At 41.2% G+C, this 25,663-nt stretch overlaps 1 protein-coding gene across 1 annotated transcript in view; it reads right to left on the bottom strand.

Moving 5' to 3' along the window:
• Positions 1–12,668: 12,668 nt before the first annotated feature.
• LOC106560554 (calmodulin-regulated spectrin-associated protein 1-B) overlaps positions 12,669–25,663 on the bottom strand; it is a 166,610-nt gene continuing 153,615 nt past the window's right edge. The window contains exons 17-18 of the mRNA XM_014123552.3: positions 16,804–16,922; positions 12,669–14,483 (exon numbers count right to left, since the gene is read on the bottom strand). Coding sequence (XP_013979027.1) covers positions 14,190–14,483; positions 16,804–16,922 — 413 coding nt within the window. The 3' untranslated portion in view covers positions 12,669–14,189. The remainder of the gene's footprint in view (positions 14,484–16,803; positions 16,923–25,663) is intronic.

The raw sequence follows: 25,663 nt of genomic DNA on the forward strand, positions 1-25,663 counted from the left end.
TCAGGTGGGAGTCGACCATTCTAGCCAATGAGAGGATAGATACGCGTGTGAACAACAGGCCATTGAGATAGATAGAGGGCTCATCTTGCCATCTCTATTTTAAAGTAGTCCATTTTTCTTCTTCATTGGCTGATTGCGCCCAACTCGTAGGAATCCCCACCCAGTTTACTATTTTAAAATGGTGGAAGCCCTCATTGACAATGACCATGCTAAAATAGGCTACATCCATGATGAGTCCTCTATCAATCTCTATGACAACAGGCGCAACTCCGATATGAAGTCATTTTTGGTTAAGGGACAAGATGTATCTTGTTTGTTTTTTGGCACAGCTGTACAAGTGGATAGTTCAGATGGTAGCGTTAGGGCGATTGATAACGGTGATAAAACCAGTGATGATCAGCTAATTACACCTGTTGTAAATATGAGGAACAGGAGTAAGAGAAATCATAATGAGGGTGATGGAGGGATGAATACTGCTGGGGAAACAATGAGTAGTGTTGAGAGTAGACCTGTAACGTGCAGGACCACTCTAGAGAAAGAGGTTGGAGTAGAACGTTAGAAAGTTATGGTAGTGTCCCCAGAACCAGCTTGTAAATACTTCCATCCTTTGCGTTTGACAAAAGCAATTAGGAAAGAGATTGGGGTGATTAATGATGCCAAAACCCTGGGTTATGGGAAGGTCCTGATAATTTAAATAGTAAAATTGAGCAGGAGAATATTTTGAAATTTAACTCACTAAATGGGGGTTGGGTGAAATGTCACATTCCAGGTGCTATGTCTAAACTGAGAGGAGTAATTGCTGGGATGCCTTTGGAAATTTCTATGGAAGAAGTTTTTTATTTTTTATTTAACCATTATTTAACTAGGCAAGTCAGTTAAGTACAAATTATTATTTACAATGACGGCCTAACCCGGACGATGCTGGACCAATTGTGCACTGCCCTATGGCACTCCTGAGTACAGCCAGTTGTGATACAGCCCAGGATAGAACCAGGGTCTGTAGTGACGCCTCTAGCAGTGAGATGCAGTGCCTTAGACCACTGCCCCACTCGGGAGGCCCTTAAGTTAAGGCTTCCCTGAAAAGAGGAAATGTTATTGAGCAAAAAGGATGAAAAGCAAAAAGTAGGGTAGGGTGCAGCTAGGATCACTCAGTTATCCTGTTAGAGAGTATGTGCCACCCACTAGTGGTTCCTTGTGGCCCCCCTAAATGTGGAGTATGAAATAATTTCTAATTTAATAACAAATTTTTGCTATCGTTCTTTTTTTACATCCGTTATTAGAGAGTGGCAACGCGGAACACTAATTTAACCCACACATTTTTTAGAGGGACGGCTTTAGGCAAAACACAACAGTATCGTACCACATGCAAAACGATATGACAACAATAACGTCTAATGTAACTGGCACCTCTAACAGTACAACTGGCCCCAGCTTGGCCCCCCCAGTTGAAATGGTCTAGAACTGCCACTGGTGCCACCTACACTTCGGTGCTTTAAGTGTGCATGGATAGGGCATGTTGCTAATGTGTGCAAAGGTAAAATGAGATGTGCAAAGTGTAGTGGGGATCACGAGCATGGGAAATGTGGGCCTGATGCTAAAGATATACTCTTGTAACTGTGACGGAGAACATAGTGAGGATGTGAAGTACAACAGAAAACCATGGAAGCGCAGAGGTACAAAATTCCAAACAATATATCCAATGCTAAGGCTGTTCGGAAAGTGAATAACAAACCTAGCGTTGAAAATACTCCAGATACAACATATCGGCAGATAGTGGCCTCTGCCAATTGTTAATGTGATATGTGAGCATAAATACTTGATCATAGATAAAACCATGGTAGTAGATTGTGTAGACTTCTTGGCCTTCATCTGTAGAGCAATCAATATGACTGCTCCACATACGAGCAGGACTGCACAAATAAAATAAGTAGTGAAGGCAGCCAAAGATTTCAGAAGTTACGATAAATATGATAAATCGGATGCTGAATCAAAATTGTAATGATGATCAGGATAATAAATAGTATTATGGTGTTCCTTGTTCAATGGAACACTAGGAGTTTGATAGCCAAGGACAAGAATTTAAGAAGTTTATACATGATTTAGTTGTTTTACCAGACGTGGTGTGTATACAAGAAACATGGCTTAAACCTCAGTTGGATTATATTATACCTGGGTTTATCTCTGTGAGAAGTGATAGAATGGAGGGTTTGGGTGGTGGGTGTGCTGCATTTATCAAAAGTTTTAAGACATAGAACTCTGATCTTCTATAGGAAGGGAAACAACTGGAGGATGTGTTGAAAGGAAAGACAGTACAGATACCTTTGTTAGCAGAGTAAGATGTTATGGCTGTTTCAAATAGAAAAAGCAGACGCTCTAGGAAGAGCTTTTGCAGCAGTGCATAAATTTGACAATCTGGTGATGAATGTAAAAGACGTCAGGAAGAAAAGCTAAGAATACGTGAAGATGTATAGCATAAGAAGTGTGATTCTGGAGAATGATTGGATTCACCATGTTTGAAATAATGAAAGCTTTAGAGGGATGTGGTTGCACTGCTCCAGTTGAGGATCGATTATTCTACATTATGTTTAGATTTGGGAAAGATTTTGAATTGAACTAAATATGGAGGAAAGGAGTGCTACCATCAGGATGTAAACGTGCTGTGGTGTTGCATTTTGTGAAGCCTGGTAAATATCCATCCAGTCCTGCTAGTTATAGACCTATTGCACTTACATCAAATCTCTGTAAAGTAATGGAAAAGTTGTTTGTAGGCAGATTTATGTATTATCTGGAATCTAGGGGTCTAGATTTAGTCCATACCAGAGTGGATTCAGAAAAGGAAGGACTACCCTTGATGCATTAGTTAAAGTTAGTACTGAGGTGACCAAAGCTTTGGCAATGATGGAAGTGATGTTAATAGTGCATTTTGACATTGAAAAAGCATATGATACAATGTGGCGGAAAGGTCTACTGATGAAATTGAATGGAATGGGTGTTCTTTGCTTTTGCACTGCAGGTGAGGGTTGTGTTTCAGATGTGTTTTTGACTGTGGGTTCTATTGCTAGCGGGGTTAGAGTAGGCTAGTTGAGCTCTGGCATGCTGCTTTGCTAACCGTTTGTGTGGATTTATCTGACATTTTATTGGATCTAAATCGCTGTCATGCACCTGCCCACTGGCTCCTCTGTTCCTTCTGTTTGCGCTCTGTCCTGGATTACTATGGTTTGTCCCTCCCAGTATTTTTCTGTTACTGGCCTGCCTGGGGACAGTGACACTGGAGATGCGCGTTCATGTGAATTCTCCATTTTGTTCTTTCAGTCTTTCAATGAATACAACGTCGCCCGGTTGGAATATTATCGCTATTTTACGAGAAAAATCACATAAAAATTGATTTTAAACAGCGTTTGACATGCTTCGAAGTACGGTAATGGAATATTTTGAATTTTTTTGTCACGAAATGCGCTCGCGCGTCACACTTTGGATACTGACCTGAACGCACGAACAAAACGGAGCTATTTCAATATAACTATGAATTATTTCGAACCAAAACAACATTTGTTGTTGAAGTAGAAGTCTTCTGACGAAGAACAGCAAAGGTAATCCAATTTTTCTTATAGTAAATCTGAGTTTGGTGAGGGCCAAACTTGGTGGGTGTCAAATTAGCTAGCCGTGATGGCCGGGCTATGTACTCAGAATATTGCAAAATGTGCTTTCACCAAAAAGCTATTTTAAAACCTGACACCGCGATTGCATAAAGGAGTTCTGTATCTATAATTCTTAAAATAATTGTAATGTATTTTGTGAACGTTAATCGTGAGTAATTAAGTAAATTCACCGGAAGTTTGCGGTGTGTATGCTAGTTGCTAGTTCTGAACATCACATGCTAATGTAAAAAGCTGGTTTTTGATATAAATATGAACTTAATTGAAAAAAACATGCATGTATTGTATAACATAATGTCCTAGGAGTGTCATCTGATGAAGATCATCAAAGGTTAGTGCTGCATTTAGCTGTGTTTTTGGTTTTTGTGACATATATGCTTGCTTGAAAAATGGCTGTGTGGTTATTTCTGGCAGGGTACTCTCCTAACATAATCTAATGTTTTACTTTCGCTGTAAAGCCTTTTTGAAATCGGACAATGTGGTTAGATTAACGAGAGTCTTATCTTTCAAATGGTGTAAAATAGTCCTATGTTTGAGAACTTTGAATTATGACATTTTGTGGTTTTAAATTTGGCGCTCTGATGTGTCACTGGCTGTTGAATAGTGCCGGACGATTTCGTCCCACCTACCCTAGAGAGGTTAAACTGAGACTATCGATCACTACAGAATAAGAGCAAATGTTAGACATATAATTACTAGCAGTTAGAAATGACCTAAGTCTAGAATGACAATACCACCAACTGCCAAAACATCTATTCTATGTGACAACCATGAGTACGCTTGACGTATCCATTATGAACACAACCAGAGGCTTTCTGTCGATTGACTCTCCAGCAGACGGACCAGATTCCAACAGAGAAGACAGCAATGACATGTACTGTCAACTGTGGGACCTTATATAGACAGGTGTAAATATATACATTGCAATTATTCTTGAATGAGCGGCCGTTAATGTGCAAAGGATTAGCATTTCAATGATTATAATTATCCACTGTGTGTAGTGAATCCATTTAGTCTTTCCCACTCTTTCTCAGTCCCCACCCCTTTCCTTTGTCTACCAAGCCGTCATATCGGCTTAGCCCACTAGGGACTTTTCTATCATCGTTAGTAACCAATATCTACTGTTTGTTTGTTATGCATTTCTGTGATTATTTAGTTAGTAAATAAATAATTAAGCCAATTTGGATATTGCTGATTCATTATGGAACCTAGGGTTTGTGCAGATATCCAAGGGTTTACGACATTCAGTAATGAGAACTGATGAGGTAATACTAATTTATTAATAGAAGAATAATCGTTATACTCTGTAAATCTCAACATTTTCCGTGGTGTCCCCGACTTCCTAGTTAACATTTACATGATTAGTTTAATCACGTAATAATTAAACCTAGAGTACTGATTTGATATAAATAAGTCTTCACATTTAATGGCAGTCCATACACGACAGCGGCCAACTCTAGGAAGAATCTTGGTGGTTCCAAACTTCTTCTATTTAACAATGATGGAGGCCACTGTGTTATTGGGGACCTTCAATGCTGCAGAGATTTTTTGGTAACCTTCCCCAGATCTGTGCCTCGTCACAATCCTCAGAGCTCTACGGACAATTCCTTCGACCTCATGGCTTGGATTTTGCTCTGACATGCACTGTCAACTGTGGGACCTTATATAGACAGGTGTGTGCCTTTCCAAATCATATCCAATCAATTGAATTTACCACAGGTGGACTCCAATCAAGCTGTAGAAACAAAGGATGATCAATGGAAACAGGATGCACCTGAGCTCAATTTCAAGTCTCATAGCAAAGGGTCTGAATACTTGTAAAAATAAGGGATGTTTTTTATTTTTAATACATTTGCACAAAAAAACTAAACCTGTTTTCGCTTTTCATTGTGTGTAAATTGATGAGTGAAAAAATATTTTATCAGTTTTAGAATAAGGCTGTAACATAAAATGTGGAAAAAGGGAGGGAGTCTGAATACTTTCTGAATGCACATGCAATTACAAAATGTCTTGTTCCAAATGTAACTAACATGTTCTGTAATTACACATTTGAAGTCTCCTGTGTAGCACCATGTTAACAATGCATCCTAATATGTAACCTTGTTACATGTAACTACATAAGTCTCTACTACCAAAATAAGCTAGGCTAGGACTATGTCAGCTGTGGTAACAATGCACACCCTATCATTAACTACAGCCTCAATTATCTTATTTCCATATTATTTTGCTTAAAGGACGTACTGAATTAAATGTAAGAGTAATGTATTTACAATGGATATGCATGTAACTAATGTACCTACCCAGGAGCAAGCAACTTAATATAAAGTTAAACACAATGGTATAGCTTTTGTAAATACTATGTATTGGGTTTTATTTCCCAGGCTTCAAAGGTGTAATGTAAGTGAAATGTTGTTCAAAATAATATAATGTTAATATACTCATGAGCAAGCAGCTTCAAATAAAGTGAAACACAGTAGGGTAAAACTTATTACAATTGGGAAAATACCCTTCAATGTAGAATAAATGTTTTTACAGCAACTAAGTGTAATTATTGTACTTTCAAAGCAATTACATATTTCACAGGATCTCAAAATGTCAGTTATAACAATGTAATAAAAAGTATTGTAACTACAATGTTTCTACACAAGCAACTAAATGTAAAGTAAAACACATCATGAATGACTCATGTAGTTATATATTACAACTCAGGCAGACACGCAATATAATAGTTCTAGTTGTGATCACTGGGAATCTCAAATCTAGGAAAAATGTTGTTACAGCACCATTAAGTGTAATTACTATGTACTTTCAATATTAAATATTTCGCAGGGTATATAAACATTTCAGTTATTACAATGTTATAAATAAAAGTATTGTAATTAATGTTTCTACACAGGAACAAACAATTTAATCTAAGGTGAAACATTGAATTATTCATGTATTACTATGTAGTTACGATGTTACAACAAAGGCAGACACCCAATACAGTACTTGTAGTTGTGATCAATGGAAATCCATCTCAAGGTAGGAAAAATGTTGTTACAGCATATTTGAAGTGTAATTACTATATACTTTCAATATTATTAAACATTTTGCAGGGTATAAAATGTGTTATTACAATGTCATTTTAAAGAAAAGTATCATAACTACAATGTTTCTACACAGGAACAAGCAACTTAATGTAAAGTGAAATGCATTTTATTTCCTCATGTAATTAATATGTAGTTACTATGTTACAACGTGTTTTTGATTGTAGTAGGTGAAGTTCGGTAATACACTTTCTTGAGTGTTGGTGCATAGCCTGTTGGAAGCAATGGAATCCATTGTCTCCTGTTTCATGTGATAAACATTTTTACATGGAGTGACCCAAAAAACACTCATAGCAACAAAGCCTGCTTATAACCCTGTCAAAAGAATGAAACATTAATTTGCTGTAGGATTGTAGTTCCAAAGACATCGAATTGATTGATATAAATTCATAGTTGAGATTGTTGTTTTTCGGCTAAATAGAGCTTGCAGGGGTTGTGTGCATTTAAAGGGCCGGTATTGACCACTATTTAAATTACTCCCGGCTCCTTCTGGCAAGTGTTTGGCATGTTTTCACAAATGCAACCACAACCATATATATATATTTATTTTTATTTAAAAAAAATAAAAATAAAAAAATAAAAAAAAATTGTGCATATATATATATATATATAAAATCACAAAATATTTGGAATTGAATGTCCTTGAAGCACTGTGCAACAAACAATATTCTATTCACATTGAAAGGAAATGGAAAGGTATCGGTTATAACTCGGGATAGTTTATCACAGTAGGCTCTTTTTTGAAAGATGACATTGACCCTACTTACGTGACAAACAATGTCTGATCTTACAGCTTGGAATGGTCTTGACATAACATTTCCTCTAAGGGGTGCATGCTAAGAGTGAAAATCTTACAGCTGATATACTAATCGGATGTCTTTGAAGAGTGGAGAGTACTCCTTATTTTCTTTACTCAATGATAGAACCTCTTCAAGCATGTTGTCTGATGATAGGGATTAAGGTCACCTGTGAATGGTTTTCCACTGTTTTAAGAACTGGGCGCCATCTTTTGTGTTTGACCTCCATCATCCCAAACACCCAACCCTGTCTTCTCCACATTGACCCCATCCTTCCACGATTGTACCGAAAGATAGGAACAAGTGCATATTGTTATTTTGTAACAAGGAGTTGGCCAATGGTCAGTCACACCTTGGAATGGCAGGGGATCAGTAAATCCATGGGAACTAGCTTATGACACAAGCTAAGGTCTGATAGGTGAAGTTGTATCATGTTGAAAGACCTGAAACATGATCCTAGGAAACATCACTGATGATGTGTCCAAGAGCGCAGATATGTATTTATCAAATAATTCAGTATATGAAATGGGCAATCCCTTTATTTTTCATCCATATCATTATATCTACTGTGGAGTAATTTAACTAATAACAAATTACCATAAGTGAAATATATCAACAAATTCTCAGTTCCCAAGCCCAGATAATGAATGTTACTACATCAAAATGGATAATGCTATATACCTTCCTCTTGGATTCATCTATCACCACCAATCTCCGTAGAGAACTTCACCCAATTTGGAAACCCTTCCTCATATTGAACCTCACCAGGGCTTTGTTGCTGACCTTCAATAATGAGAGGTAAGACAAATGTTAGTGATATGAGAAGACTTGAATGTCCCAGGGAAGCATGACCCTCAACTTCTATAGGAGGGGCTGTAACGGCTGTCGCAATGTTGAAGTGACCAAATCGCAGGCGGGATGTGAATACTCATCTTTCAATGATAATGAATAAAGCAAACACGGAAACCTATAAACAAGAACGACTAAAGACAGGTTAACAGGCTATACTTACAATAATAGCAGTGCTAACGAAAACAACCCACAACCCCAAAAGAAAAACACACACCTAATATATGACTCCCAATCAGGAACAACGATATCCAGCTGTTCCTGATCGGGAGTCATACAGACTAACACAGAAACTACATACAACACACAACCTCTGCCACGTCCTGACCAATACTAAACAACACTCCCTCTGCTGGTCAGGACGTGACAGGGGCACCGAAGTCAAATCTCACTTAGGGTCCCAAATCGTCTTGAGCTAACACTGCTCCTGTCTCGTGTGGAAATACACTTAAATTAAAATTTAAAATAAATCTTCATAGGGACAATGTGGATGTATTCCTACTGCTACTGAAAAGGTTAATTGATAATCATGGTAGAATGGAATTGAATGTAATAGAATTACTTAGCCTACTTTCCATTCAAGTATCACTTAGTGTCGGTCTTTGAAACACGCACCTGTGTCTGAGTTAAATGTGCATTTTTCCTTGCAGGATTTATCAAAACAAGAGGAGGCGTCATCAGACTCCCTCCTGCTCCATCCAGAAGGATTGAATGTTTAACCATTCTCGGGTTCCACTTACGAATTAGGTAACATTTCTTCATCAGTAGGTTAATGAATTTGACACAAAGTTTTGGATTATTAAATTTTTTAAAAATGGTTCATAATCAGGGGCTGCATTACCCAAAAAGGCTTACAAAAATGTTTTTACACTGGGATGGCATGCTTCATTGATTATTAATAGTTGGGCTAGCGGTAAACTTGCCAAGGTCAGAAAATTCATAATTTTGACCACTTTGTTTGTTAATAGCTGCCACCAACAGAAAGTCCATGCTCTTTCAGCCCCCAATAAAATGAAGCATAACAACCATACAAGGTACTGGTGAGTGTGGGCCTCTCTGCTAAGTAATTACATGTTAGTGTTCCATGGCATAGATTAGTACAGAAGTGGAGCAAGGTATGGCAAGCAGGTATCTCCAGGCTGAAGAGAATGTGGTTTAAAAGAGTTGGGTTTCTATTCTCGTATACTATTGATCTAATTTGCTAATTTCTTTGTTGCGATATTGCAGATTTGCACAGGGGCTACACTTGAGGCAAGTTGATATGATAGTGGATGGCATTGCATGGAGCTCAAGGACCCTAACAAGAAGGATGAAAAGCCTAAGGTGAGAGTTGCGTTGTGATTGTTACAGTTGTCGATCAACACAGAATTATGAGCAATTTTGACTTAAAAAGCCACCAGCTTTGTTTACCAATATTCACTCTGAGGAAATGTTAGCTCACTTACAGTATGTAAAAGGTTGTTTGGGATATTTCATATATACTGCCCAAAAAAATAAAGGGAACACTAAAATAACACATCCTAGATCTGAATGAATGAAATAATCTTATTAAATACTTTTTTCTTTACATAGTTGAATGTGCTGACAACAAAATCACACAAAAATAATCAATGGAAATCCAATTTATCAACCCATGGAGGTCTGGATTTGGAGTCAAACCCAAAATTAAAGTGGAAAACCACACTACAGGCTGATCCAACTTTGATGTAATGTCCTTAAAACAAGTCAAAATCAGGCTCAGTAGTGTGTGTGGCCGACACGTGCCTGTATGACCTCCCTACAACGCCTGGGCATGCTCCTGATGAGGTGGCGGATGGTCTCCTGAGGGATCTCCTCCCAGACCTGGACTAAAGCATCCGCCAACTCCTGGACAGTCTGTGGTGCAACGTGGCATTGGTGGATGGAGCGAGACATGACGTCCCAGATGTGCTCAATTGGATTCAGGTCTGGGGAACGGGCGGGCCAGTCCATAGCATCAATGCCTTCCTCTTGCAGGAGCTGCTGACACACTCCAGCCACATGAGGTCTAGCGTTGTCTTGCATTAGGAGGAACCCAGGGCCAACCGCACCAGCATATGGTCTCACAAGGGGTCTGAGGATCTCATCTCGGTACCTAATGGCAGTCAGGCTACTTCTGGCGAGCACATGGAGGGCTGTGCGGCCCCCCAAATAAATGTGAGTCTGGAAGGAGAGTTTACAGTCTAACCAGACACCTAGGTATTTGTAGTTATCCACAAATTCTAAGTCAGAACCGTCCAGAGAAGTGATGCTGGACAGGCGGGCAGGTGCAGGCAGCGATCGGTTGAAGAGCATGCATTTAGTTTTACTTGTATTTAGGAGCAGTTGGAGACCACGGAAGGAGAGTTGTATGGCATTGAAGCTCGTCTGGAGGGTTGTTAACACAGTGTCCAAAGAGGGGCCAGAAGTATACAGAATGGTGTCGTCTGCGTAGAGGTGGATCAGAGATTCACCAGCAGCAAGAGCGACATCATTGATGTATACAGAGAAAAGAGTTGGCCCAAGAATTGAACCCTGTGGTACCCCCATAGAGACTGCCAGAGGTCCGGACAGCAGGCCCTCCGATTTGACACACTGAACTCTATCATAGAAGTAGTTGGTGAACCAGGCGACGCAATCGTTTGAGAAACCAAGGCTACTGAGCCTGTGTGTATTGGTTTCTAACTTCTCTGAAAAATATCACCGCAGATGCGGAAGTGCGACTCATCACTGACAACGAGACAGGGAGGAGGTCAGAGACCTGACTGTGTGGTGCAAGGACAACAACCTCTCTCTCAACGTGATCAAGACAAAGGAGATGATTGTGGACTACAGGAAAAGGAAGACCGAGCACGCCCCCATTCTCATCGACGGGGCTGTAGTGGAGCAGATTGAGAGCTTCAAGTTCTTTGGCGTCCACATCACCAACATGGTCCAAGCACACCAAGACAGCTGTTAAGAGGGCACAACAAAACCTATTCCCAGGATTCTGAAAAGATTTGGCATGGGTCCTCAGATCCTCAAAAGGTTTTACAGCTGCACCATCGAGAGCATCCTGACGGGTTGCATCACTGCCTAGTATGGCACCTGCTCGGCCTCCGAACGCAAGGCACTACTACCCCCAAGATATAAGACTCCAGCCCTACGGCCCAGTACATCACCAGGGCCAAGCTTCCTGCCATCCAGGACCTCTATACCAGGCGGTGTCAGAGGAAGGTCCTAAAAATTGTCAAAGACTCCAGCCACCCTAGTCATAGACTGTTCTCTCTGCTACTGCACGGCAAGCGATACCGGAGCGCCAAGTCTAGGTCCAAAAGGCTTCTAGACAGCTTCTACCCCCAAGATATAAGACTCCTGAACAGCTAATCAAATGGCTACCCAGACTATTTACATTTGCCCCCCCCCCCCCATGCTGCTGCTACTCTTATCTATGCATAGTCACTTTAATAACTCTACCTACATGTACCATACCTCAATTGCCCCCGAACATTGACTCTGTACCGGTACCCCCTGTATATAGCCCCGCTATTGTTATTTACTGCTGCTCTTTAATTATTTGTTATTCTTATCTCTTACTTTTTTGGGGGTATTTTCTTAAAACTGCATTGTTGGTTAAGGGCTTGTAAGTAAGCATTTCACTGTAAGGTCTACACCTGTTGAATTTGGCACATGTGACAAGTAACATTTGATTTGACATTGGTGGATGTGGTGGATTGAGACATATCAAACGCAACAAAAAAGCCTCTCTCTAGCTTAAACTGACAGATTTGTATGCTTTTGTATTATGATGCTAATTAGATTTCAGCGGGGGCATCGACTCTAGGGGGTTTTAATGCACGGGATGAAGAGATTCTCTGACGTTGCTTACGCTCAAGCATGTCAACAGGTATAAACGACGCAGACTAGATGCGCTACTCAGCTCATTCAGAAAGAAGTCAGACTTGAATAAGCAGGACTATATTTAGTTCTCCAAAAATATGGTATGTTTATAAAGACATTTCATAAAATAAAGATAGTGTCCACCTAGTTTTCCAAATAAAAAGCCAAAAGCATGCTTAAATCATAGGCTACACTTCAGACCGTAGTGCTATTTGTATGTGACTTTTCCAATGCTCTGCTTGAACTCTATCCCCCATGATGAGATAATGGCATGATAAGTCAAGATCTTAATCCAGTTTAGAAGCAATGCAATCCATTATGATCAACAGCTGAAAAAAACCACAATACAAATAAATATTAATGAATTAAATGAAATCATGGGCAACAAAGCAAAGGAACCATTGTTAGTTTACCAGTATTATTTATTACACTAGTGTTTTTCAAAATAAATATATAGTAGAATATATTAAAGAAACAAATACAATCTTTAAAGCCAGTAATGAAAAATTCAATTGCGCCAACTTTTAGTAAACATAAGGTGGTACAGTATATACATAACCACTACTCAAATGTACAAAATGCAGCAAATAATATCAAGTATTGTCCAGTTTCCCTTGACTTGAATGAACTTGAGGCATATTCATTCATGGTAGAGCTGCTCTTAGTGCTCACAGATAGCAGGTTTAGGTCATGAATGGGGCCAGGAGTTTTCCCTGACCATGTGACTAGGGAAAAATCCTGGCTCATGGTATAGGCTGCAAGTAGAGCCAATAGTTGTTTTCGTTGTCCTGGTCAGATCACACTGCCAGAAAAAAATCCTGAAACTAGTCAGTTACTTCAGATCAGGTTCCAGTGTTTTAGTGAAAAGCAGCAGGACCAAGACCTTGGTGTCTCTCTGGTGGTAAGAGTGAGCTGAGCAATCTTCATGAGTACCATTGATCGTGGGCCAGTATTCTGCTGTAACATACTGTAGATAGAGTGCAATACACTGAAACCCAAAGCGTGCTCGTTTGGAACCGAGGAAATACTAATCACCAGCTCCCCACTAACACTAACACTGAGGAAATTATGAGCCTCCCTTCTCCTGGGACAAGAGCATTCATCTTCTAACTGAATTAAACAGTGGTGGAGCTTGTTCCATTCAATGATAAAACCTTTGTTAAAGCATCGTTTAACGAGTAAACGCATTCAGAGACACACAGCCGTGCATTCCCAACCCCCCTTTCCACAAACATCTGCAAAAACACACACAAAAACAAGACTTGACCATATCTTTCTCATTTTTCATACTTACAAAAAATGTTAAGTAAAGTTTATTCATGGTAAAATAACTTAATAGCCCATACTAGTATTATTGAATAAATAGCCTTTTGAAGGAGATCAGAGGGGTCACAGCAGCAGGATTTTGCCCGACTAGAACAAACACTTTCAAACAATTTTGACAATGGCTGTGGTTTCTATTATTATAAGTCTGTAGCGTCTGTACTTTCAGTGCTGCCTCTATTTGCACTTATTTCAGTAGTCTGTAGTTTCAGTATTACTTTGTAGTTTTGTCTTTTCGATCCACTACATAAGGGTAAAGTACTGTATAGAAGTGTGTTCAGTGCTAAACTAAAGGCTATTCCTCAGTTAGCATAAAAAGTGTCACATGCAGAAAACTGCCTTGAGAAAAAACAAAAACATTGCTAATCTTTAAAAGACTCATTCAGTTAGTTGGAAGGTGTTAAAAATTCTCACGTCCATCTCCATGGAGACCGCCATTTACACCAATCCGAAGGCTACACACACACACAGCAATAGACCAATCCCCCGTCATCAACAGGCCAAACCCACAGAAGGGTGATATCCGAGCTACTGGGTCCTGCCCAATCGTAGAATGAATGCCTATGGAGTGCCTTCTCATCCTCCTCTTCTTCCCTTCCTCACTTCTTCCTAGAAGATCCGCTGGGCCTCTTGATCTGCCACAGGTGGTTGTGTATGGTCAGGGCATCCACGCTGACTGACACGGTCTTGGCGGGGATGCAGTTGAACTGCTTGCGGTCGGAGCTGTACTTGTAGAGCTTGTCGATCATCTTGCGGCTAATGCTGCGTGGCCCCGTGCCGGTGAACTTGACAATCTCCTCTGTGTCGGGGGAGAAGGAGTAGATGGCTCGGAACTGGCAACTACCGTCCCTGAACAGAATCATCAGGTGGTTGGCCTCACACCTCTCCAGCTCCTGGCATTGGACAGACAGATGGAAGAAACAACCATTAGTAACCATGGGAAAAAGAACATCAAACTCTACTATACAGTGGGAATCAGAGGGATATATAACAAAACAGGATAACCAAGTTAGCTGTATAAACACTGAGAAATAACTGGTCTATTGATGTTCTGGTTCATACTTGAACAAATTGGTTGTTGAATCAATTATACCATGTCAATTTCAAGCTGATCTTTCTAAAATACATTTTTCTCAAAACATTTAGGCCAAACATTCTGATGTTTTTATTGACTCAGATTGTTTTCTCTTTTACTGTATATAACTTAATGACACTAGTAATGAGGAAATTTCATTGGCTATAGTAAAATCACAGACTCCTAGAACTACAATACTATTGACTCACCTCAAATAATTTTCAGAGGTAATGAGGAAAATTAATTGTCTATACTGAAATTGCAGAGGCCTTCTGCACTGAACAAAATATAAATGCAACAATTTTTACTGAGTTACAGTTCATATACGGAAATCAGCCAATTGAAATAAATTCCATAGATTAGGGCATAAGGATTTCTCATGACTGGGAATACAGATATGCATCTGTTGATCACAGATACCTTAAAAGAACTGGGCCTCACAATGGGCCTCAGGATCTCGTCACGATAAAATGCAATTGTGTTAGTTGTCTGCAGCTTATGCCTTCCCATATCATAACCCCACCGCCACCATAGGGGACTCTGTTCACAAAGCTGACATCAGCAAACATCTCGTCCACACGACGCCATCTGCCCAGTACAGTTGAAACAGGGATTCATCCGTGAAGAGCACACTTCTCCAGAGTGCCAGTGGCCATCGAAGGTCAGCATTTGCCCACTGAAGTCGGTTATGATGCAGTCAGGTCAAGACCCTGGTGAGGACGACGAGCACGTGTATGAGCTTCCCTGAGACGGTTTCTGACAGTTTGTGCAGAGTGACCAAAAGTATGTGGACATATGCTCGTCAAACATTCTCATTCCAAAATCATGGGCATTAATATGGAGTTGGTCCCCCCTTTGCTGCTATAACAGCCTCCACTCTTCTGGGAAGGCTTTCCACTAGATGTTGGAACATTGCTGCGGGGACTTGCTTCCATTCAGCCACATTATTGAGGTCGGGCACTGATGTTGGGCGATTAGGCCTGGCTCGCAGTCGGCGTTTCAATTTATCCCAAAGGTGTTCCATGGGGTTGAGGTCAAGTTCAGGCCAGTCAAGTTCTTCCACACCGATCTTGAAAAAACATTTCTGTACAGACCTCGCTTTGTGCACAAGGGCATTGTCATGCGGAAACAGGAAAGGGCCTTCCCCAAATTATTGTCACAAAGTTGGTAGCACAGAATCGTCTAGAAAGTCATTACATGCTGTAACGTAAAAATTTCCTTACCCTGGAACTAAGTGGCCTAGCCTGAACCATGAAAAAACTAACTTTACAGTTGGCACTATGCATTCTGACAGTTTGTGCAGAAATTCTTCAGTTGTGCAAACCCACAGTTTCATCAGCTGTCCGGGTGGGTGGTGCCAGATGATTCCTCAGGTGAAGAACCCGGATGTGGAAGTCCTGGGCTGGCGTGGTTACGCGTGGTCTGCGGTTGTGAGTTCGGTTGGACGTACTGCCAAATTCTCCAAAACAACGTTGGAGGCGGATTATGGTCGAGAAATGAACATTAAATTCTCTGACAACAGCTCTGGTGGACATTCCTGCAGTCGCAAGCCAATTGCACACTCCCTCAAAACTTGAGACATCTGTGGCATTGCGTTGTGTGACAAAACTGCACAATTTAGAGTGGCTTTTTATTGTCCCCAGCACAAGGTGCTCCTGTGTAATGATAATGCTGTTTAATCAGCTTCTTGATATGCCACACCTGTCAGGTGGATGGATTATCTTGGCAAAGGAGAAATGCACACTAACAGGGATGTAAACAAATTTGTGCTTATGGAACATTTCTGGGATATTTTATTTCAGCTCATTTTTTAATTTATTTAACCTTTACTTAACTAGGCAAGTCAGTTAAGAATAAATTCGTATTTACAATGACGGCCTACCCTGGCCAAACCTGGACGACGCTGGGCCAATTGTGCACCGCCCTATGGGACTCCCGACCATGGCCAGTTGTGATACAGCCCGGGATCGAACCCGGGTCTGTCGTGATGCCTCTAGCACTGCAATACAGTGCCTTAGAGCGCTGCGCCACTCGGTCACCGAAACATGGGACCAACACTTTACATGTTGCATTGATATTTTTGGCTATAGTAAAATCATGGAGGCCTTCTAGTACTACCATACTATGGATGGACTGACCTCGAGGATGGTGTTCTTCTGGGCTTCGTTGACCTTGCCAGCCAGGCAGCAGTGGGTGATGGCATTGTGGATTATCGGCTTGTTGGACTTGGAAACACACTCCTTAAACAGCTTGGGACCTGCAACGAGGACAGAAACTGTAATGCTCACCATTGTACTCTGGTGTGTATGTGTATGTAATACTCACCATTAGGGATGTGACAAATGAAACATTTTGCTTAACATTTAAAAAGCCATTTTCCGTTAAAGCGCTAACAAAAAATCATTAAATTCCACGTCAATTTACAATGCAGAATAATGGTCCTATTACGTATGTATGACTGCTAGGGCCGGGCAATGAAGTTCTATCTACTACAGTCATATACCCTTGAAAGCGCCTCGGCTACAGCATGTTCGTTTGTCTGTAACATGCTGACCAGACCCCATCGGGCGCATGTTGATTTTGTCCCCCCACACCAGACATGATTAGGAAACGCAGGTTGAAATATCAAAACAAACTCCGAACCAATTATATTATTGTGGGGACAGGTCGAAAAGCATTAAACATTTTGGGAAATTTAGTTAGCTAGCTTGCTGTTGCTAGTTAATTTGTTCTGGGATGTAAACATTGGGTTGTTATTTTACCTAAAATGCACAAGGTCCTCTACTCTGACAATTAATCTACAGACAAAAGGGTAAACTGAATTTGTTTCTAGTAATTTCTCCTCCTTCCTTCAGGCTTCTTCTGACTTTATATGGCGGTTGGCAACCAACTTTAAGGTGTATTACCACAACCGACTGGATTCTGGACCTCAGTTCATCTTTCAAATCACCCACATGGGTATATGCTCCTAAAAACAAATGAGGAGATGGGAGAGGCAGGACTTGTTGAGCGTCACAAATAGAACCAACTTCTGCACCCACACGCTCCCAAGCAGTGTGGGTGCAATGATTGAATAACATGTATGTGTACGTTTATTTTGTAACTCTCGCACACGCGACGCGTCCGGTCTAGTCAGCATGTAAGGTTACACTACGGTTTTTTAATAAATGCAGACACAAAACCTTCTCTGGAGATAGTTTCAAAGCGCCACTGAAGGGTAATTTTACTTGTCTGTCAAGGAATGCTGCTTCTAAAGTGGGACTAATCACTAGGTGACCAGAACTGTCAATCAAATAATCTTGAGCTGCCAGTGCGCAGCCTGCTTGCCTACTGCGTGCATACCACTCTTTCCTGAAAAAGTACTTTAAAGTATTGATTGGGGACTTATTTGTGGAGGAATATAACCGTTTTTTAGGGTAATTTGTCATGTTTTATTTGTGCTTACCATGACTGTTTTTGTATTTTAATGTGTGTGTGTGTGTGTGTGTGTGTGTGTGTGTGTGTGTGTATGCATGTACAGTTGAAGTCAGAAGTTTACATACACCTTAGCCAAATTCATTTAAACTCAGTTTTTCACAATTCCTGACATTTAATCCTAGTAAAAAGTCCCTGGTAGCATTGCCTTTAAATTGTTTAACTTGGGTCAAGCGTGTCTGGGAGTCTTCCACAAGCTTCCCACAATAAGTTAGGTGAATTTTGGCCTATTCCTCCTGACAGAGCTGGTGTAACTGAGTCAGGTTTGTAGGCCTCCTTGCTCGCACACGCTTTTCAGTTCTGCCCACAATTTTCTATAGGATTGAGGTCAGGGCTTTGTGATGGCCGCTCCAATACCTTGACTTTGTTGTCCTTAAGCCATTTTTCCACAACTTTGGAAGTATGCTTGGGGTCATTGTCCATTTGGAAGACCGATTTACGACCAAGCTTTAACTTCCTGACTGATGTCTTGAGATGTTGCTTCAATATATCCACATAATTTTCCTGCCTCATGATGCCATCAATGATTGAATAAGTACGTTCATCTCTAGGAGACAGAATGTGTCTCCTTCCTGAGCGGTATGACGGCTGCGTGGTCCCACGGTGTTTATACTTGCGTACTATTATTTGTACAGATGAACGTGGTACCTTCAAGATTTTGGAAATTGCTCCAAAGGATGAACCAGACTTGTGGACTTCTACAATTATTTTTCTGAGGTCTTGGCTGATTTATTTGGATTTTCCCATGATGTCTAGCAAAGAGGCACTGAGTATGAAAGTAGGCCTTGAAATACATCCACAGGTGCACCTCCAATTAACTAAAATGATGTCAATTAGCCTATCAGAAGCTTCAAAAGCCATGACATAATTTTCTGGAATTTTCCAAGTTGTTTAAAGGCACAGTCAACTTAGTGTATGTAAACTGCTGACCCACTGGAATTGTGATACAGTGAATTATAAGTGAAATAATCTGACTAAACAATTGTTGGAAAAATGACTTGTGTCATGCACAAAGTAGATGTCCTAACCGACTTGCCAAAACTATAGTTTGTTAATAAGAAATGTGTGGAGTGGTTGAAAAACAAATTTTAATGACACCAACCTAAGTGTATGTAAACTTCCGACTTCAACTGTATGTGTACATATACACAGTACCAGTCAAAAGTTTGGACACCTACTCATTCAAGGACTTTTATTTATTTTCACTAATTTCTACATTGTAGAATAATAGTGAAGACATCAAAACTATGAAATAATACATATGGAATCATGTAGTAACCGAAAAAGTGTTAAACAAATAAAATATATTTTATATTTGAGATTCTTCAAATAGCAACCCTTTGACTTGATGACAGTTTTGCACACTCTTGGCATTCTCTCAACCAGCTTCATGAGGTAGTCACCTGGAATACAGTTCTATTAACAGATGTGCCTTCTTAAAAGTTAATTTGTGGAATTTCTTCCCTTAATGTGTTTGAGCCAATCAGTTGTGTTGTGACAAGGTAGGGGTGGTATACAGAAGATAGCCCTATTTGGTAAAAGACCAAGTACATATTATGGCAAGAACAGCTCAAATAAGCACAGAGAAATGACAGTCCATCATTACTTTAAGACATGAAGGTCAGTCAATGCGGAAAATTTCAAGAACTTTGAACATTTCTTCAAGTGCAGTTGCAATAACCTTCAAGCGCTATGATGAAACTGTCTGTCATGAGGACAGCCACATGAATGGAAGACCCAGAGTTACCTCTGCTACAGAGGATAATTTCATTAGTTTCCAGCCTCAGAAATTGCAGCCCAAATAAATGCTTCACACATGTCAAGTAACAGACACATCAACTGCTCAGAGGAGACTGTGTGAAGCAGGCATTCATGGTCAAATTGCTGCAAAGAAACCACTACTAAAGGACACCAATAAGAAGAAGAGAATAGAAGAGCAATGGACATTAGACCAGTAGACATTTGTCCTTTGGTCTGGAGTTCAAATGGGAGACTTTTGGTTCCAACCGCCATGTCTTTGTGAGAGACAGTGTGGGTGAACGGATGATGTCCGCATGTGTATTTCCCACCATAAAGCATGGAGGAAGAGGTGTTATGGTGTGGTGGTGCTTTGCTGGTGACACTGTCTGTGATTTACTTAGAATTCAAGGCACACTTAACCAGCATGGCTACCACAGCATTCTGCAGCGATACGCCATCCCATCTGGTTTGGGCTTAGTGGGACTATAATTTGTTTTTCAAAAGGACAATGACCCAACACACCTCCAGGCTGTGTAAGGGCTATTTGACCAAGGAGAGTATTGGAGTGCTGCATCAAATGACCTGGTCTCCACAATCCCCCGACCTCAACCACATTGAGATGGTTTGGGATGAGTCGGACCGCAGAGTGAAGGAAAAGCAGCCAACAAGTGCTCATCATGTGAGAACTCCTTCAAGACTGTTGGAAAAGCATTCCAGGTGAAGCTGGTTGAGAGAATGGCAAGAGTGTGCAATGCTGTCATCAAGGCAAAGGTTGGCTATTTGAAGAATGTTTAACACTTTTTTTGTAACTACATGATTCCATGTGTCATTTCATAGTACTGATTTCTTCACTATTATTCTACAATGTATAAAATAGTAACAATTAAAAAAAAACTTGAATGAGTAGGTGTTCTAAAACCTTTGACCGGTAGTGAGAACGTGAGTGAGTGAGTCAGGGAGTGAGTCAGGGAGTGAGTGAGTGAGTGTGCACATGTGTATACACGTGTGTATACACGTGTGTATGTTTGCAAATGTATAAAAATGTAATAACAGAAATACCTTATTTACGTAAGCATTCAGACCCTTTGCAATGAGACTCGAAATTTTGCTCCGGTGTATCCTGTTTCCATTGATCATCCTTGGGATGTTTCTACAACTTCATTGGAGTCCACCTGTGGTAAATTCAATTGATTGGACATGGAATTGTCCGTAGAGCTCCGAGATTGTCTCGAGGCACAGAACTGTGTGCAGCATTGAAGGTCCCCAAGAACACAGTGGCCTCCATCATTGTTAAATGGAAGATGTTTGGAACCACCAAGACTCCAGCCAAGAGCTGGCCGTCCAGCTAAAGTGACCAATTGGGTGAGAAGTGCCTTGGTCAGGGAGGTGACCAAGAACCCGATGGTCACTCAGACAGAGCTCCAGAGTTCCTCTGTGGAGATGGGAGAACCTTCCAAAAGGACAACCATCTCTGCAGCACTCCACCAATCAGGGCTTTATGGTAGAGTAGCCAGACGGAAGCCACTCCGCAGTAACATGACAGCATGCTTGGAGTTTGCCAAAAGGCCCCTGAAGGACTCTCAGACCATGAGAAACAAGATTCTCTGGTCTGACGAAACCAAGATTGAACTCTTTGGCCTGAAAGCCAAGTGTCATGTCTGGAGGAAACCTGGCACCATCCCTACGGTGAAGCATGGTGGTGGCAGCATCATGCTGTGGGGATGTTTTTAAGGGGCAGGGACTGGGAAACTAGTCAGGATCGAGGGAAAGATGAACAGAGTGAAGTACAGAGATATCCTGGAAGGTTCACCTTCCAACAGGACAACAACCTTATGCACACAGCCAAGACAACGCAGGAGTGGCTTTGGGACAAGTTTCTGAATGTCCTTGAGTGGCCCAGCCAGAGCCCTGACTTGAACACGATCGAACATGTCTGGAGAGACTTGAAAATAGCTGTGCAGTGATGCTCCTCATCCAAACTGACAGAGCTTGAGAGGATCTGCAGAAATGAAATGGGAAAAACTCCCCAAATACAGGTGTGCCAAGCTTGTAGCATCATACCCAAGAAGACTCGAGGCTGTAATCGCTGCCAAAGGTGCTTCAACAAAGTACTGAGTAAAGGGTTCTGATGCTTATGTAAATGCTACTTTCAGTTTTTTTGTTGTTGTTGCAAAACTCTCTAAAAAACGTGTTGCTTTGTCATTATGGGGTATTGTGCGTCAATTTATGTGAAGAAAAAAAACAACTATTTCATCAATTTTAGAATAAGACTGTAACGTAACAAAATGTGGAAAAGTCAAGGGGTCTGATAACTTTACAAATGCACTGAATGTATTGTGGCAGACCAGGGGGTTTGGTCAAGACTTTTACACAGATCAGACAGAGATCAGACATTAGCTCGGTTTCAAGGGTGTTTATTTAAATAATAAAAATAATAAAAAAAGGATAGGTCTCCCCCATGAGACCTTCTCCGGGATACCATCTTCTGGGCTCCGGGTCTTGCTGTATCCTGTCGGGCACAAAATCTGAACTCCCTCCACATACCTCTGCAACCGTCCCCAACTATACGGGAGTCCTTTCTTCCCACACTTCCCTTGTGGGCCTTCCTGGCCAGAGAGCCCGTCAAGACCTGGCACGTCCATCAGATGGAGCCATCACCTCGTGATGTATAATCCGTCTGTCACCAGGCCTCGACGAGTCTCCCCCTGATGGCTGACCTGCTGTACGCCACAGTATGTACAGTTGAAGTCGGAAGTTTACATGCACTTAGGTTGGAGTCATTAAAACTCATTTTTCAACCAATCCACAAATTTCTTGTTAACAAACTATAGTTTTGGCAAGTCGGTTAGGACATCTACTTTGTGCATGTCATTTTTCCAACAATTGTTTACAGACAGATTATTTCACTTACAATTCACCGTATCCCAATTCCAGTGGGTCAGCAGTTTACATACACTAAGTTGACTGTTCCTTTAAACAGCTTGGAAAATTCCAGAAAATGATGTCATGGCTTTTGAAGCTTCTGATTGACATAATTTTAGTTAATTGGAGGTGCACCTGTGGATGTATTTCAAGGCCTACCTTCAAACTCAGTGCCTCTTTGCTAGACATCATGGGAAAATCAAAATACATCAGCCAAGACCTCAGAAAAATAATTGTGGACGTCCACAAGTCTGGTTCATCCTTTGGAGCAATTTCCAAAATCTTGAAGGTACCACGTTCATCTGTACAAACAACAGTACGCAAGTATAAACACCGTGGGACCACGCAGCCTTCATACCGCTCAGGAAGGAGACACGTTCTGTCTCCTTGAGATGAACGTACTTTGGTGCGAAAAGTGCAAATCAATCCCAGAACAACAGCAAAGCACCTTGTGAAGATGCTGGAGGAAACGGGTACAAAAGTATCTATATCCACAGTAAAACGAGTCCTATATCGACATAACCTGAAAGGCCGCTCAGCAAGGAAGAGGCCACTGCTCCAAAACCACCATAAAAAAGCCAGACTACGGCACATGGGGACAAAGACTGTACGTTTTGGAGAAATGTCCTCTGGTCTGATGAAACAAAAATAGAACTGCTTGGCCATAATGATCATCGTTATGTTTGGAGGAAAAAGGGGGAGGCTTGCAAGCCAAAGAACACCATCCCAACCATGAAGCACAGGGGTGGCAGCATCATGTTGTGGGGGTGCTTTGCTGCAGGAGGGACAGGTGAACTTCACAAAATAGATGGCATCACAAGGCAGGAAAATGATGTGGATATATTGAAGCAACAGCTCAAGACATCAGTCAGGAAGTTAAAGCTTGGTCGCAAATGGGTCTTCCAAATGGACAATGACCCATAGCATACTTCCAAAGTTGTGGCAAAATGTCTTTAGGACAACAAAGTCAAGGTATTGGAGTGGCCATCACAAAGCCCTGACCTCAACCCTATAGAAAATGTGTGGGCAGAACTTAAAAAGCGTGTGCGAGCAAGGAGGCCTACAAACCTGACTCAGTTACACCAGCTCTGTCAAGAGGAATGGGCCAAAATTCACTCAACTTATTGTGGGAAGCTTGTGGAAGGCTACCCGAAACTTTGACCCAAGTTAAACAATTTAAAGGCAATGCTACTAAATACTAATTGAGTGTTTGTAAACTTCTGACCCACTGGGAATGTGATGAAATAAATAAAAGCTGAAATAAATCGCTACTATTATTCTGATATTTCACATTCTTAAAATAAAGTGGTGATCCTAACTGACCTAAAACAGGCAATTTTTACTTGGATTAAATGTCAGGAATTGTGAAAAACTGAGTTTAAATGTATTTGGCTAAGGTGTACGTAAACTCCGACTTCAACTGTATATACAGTCGTGGCCAAAGGTTTTGAGAATGACACATGACATGATTTTCACTAAGTCTGCTGCCTTGTATGATGGCAATTTGCATATACTCCAGAATGTTATGAAGAGTGATCAGATGAATTGCAATTAATTGCAAAGTCCCTCTTTGCCATGCAAATGAACTGTATCCCCCAAAATCAGTCCCACTGAATTTCAGCCCTGCCACAAAAGGACCAGCTGACATCATGTCAGTGAGTCTCTCTTTAGCACAGGTGTGAGTGTTAACGAGGACAAGGCTGGAGATCACTCTGGCATGCTGATTGAGTTCGAATAACAGACTGGAAGCTTCAAAAGGAGGGTGGTGCTTGGAATCATTGTTCTTCCTCTGTCAACCATGGTTACCTGCAAGGAAACACGTGCCGTCATCATTGCTTTGCACAAAAAGGGCTTCACAGGCAAGGATATTGCTGCCAGTAAGATTGCACCTAAATCAACCATTTATCAGATCAAGTATATCAAGGAGAGCGGTTCAATTGTTGTGAAGAAGGCTTCAGGGCGCCCAAGAAAGTCCAGCGAGCGCCAGGACCGTCTCCTAAAGTTGTTTCAGCTGTGGGATCGGGGCACCACCAGTACAGAGCTTGCTCAGGAATCGCTGCAGGCAGGTGTGAGTGCATCTGCACGCACAGTGAGGCAAAGACTTTTGGAGGATGGCCTGGTGTCAAGAAGGGCAGCAAAGAAGCCACTTCTCTCCAGGAAAAACATCAGGGACAGACTGATATTCTGCAAAAGGTACAGGGATTGGACTGCTGAGGACTGGGGTAAGGTCATTTTCTCTGATGAATCCCCTTTCCGATTGTTTAGGGCATCTGGAAAAAAGCTTGTACGGAGAAGACGAGGTGAGCGCTACCATCAGTCCTGTGTCATGCCAACAGTAAAGCATCTTGAGACCGTTCATGTGTGGGGTTGCTTCTCAGCCAAGGGAGTGGGCTCACTGACAATTTTGCCTAAGAACACAGCCATGAATAAAGAATGGTACCAACACATCCTCAGAGAGCAACTTCTCCCAACCATCCAGGAACAGTTTGGTGATGAACAATGCTTTTTCCAGCATGGAGCACCTTGCCATAAGGCAAAAGTGATAACTAAGTGGCTCGGGGAACAAAATATCGATATTTTGGGTCCATGGCCAGGAAACTCCCCAGACCTTAATCCCATTGACAACTTGTGGTCAATCCTCAAGAGGCAGGTGGACAAACAAAAACACACAAATTCTGACAAACTCCAAGCATTGATTATGCAAGAATGGGCTGCCATCAGTCAGGATGTGGCCCAGAAGTTAATTGACAGCATGCCAGGACGGATTGCAGAGGTCTTGAAAAAGAAGGGTCAACACTGCAAATATTGACTCTATGCATCAACTTCATGTAATTGCTAATAAAAGCCTTTGACACTTAAAAA

The sequence above is a fragment of the Salmo salar genome, chromosome 01, assembly GCF_965601325.2.
Source record: "Salmo salar chromosome 01, fSalSal1, whole genome shotgun sequence".
NCBI lineage: Eukaryota > Metazoa > Chordata > Actinopteri > Salmoniformes > Salmonidae > Salmo > Salmo salar.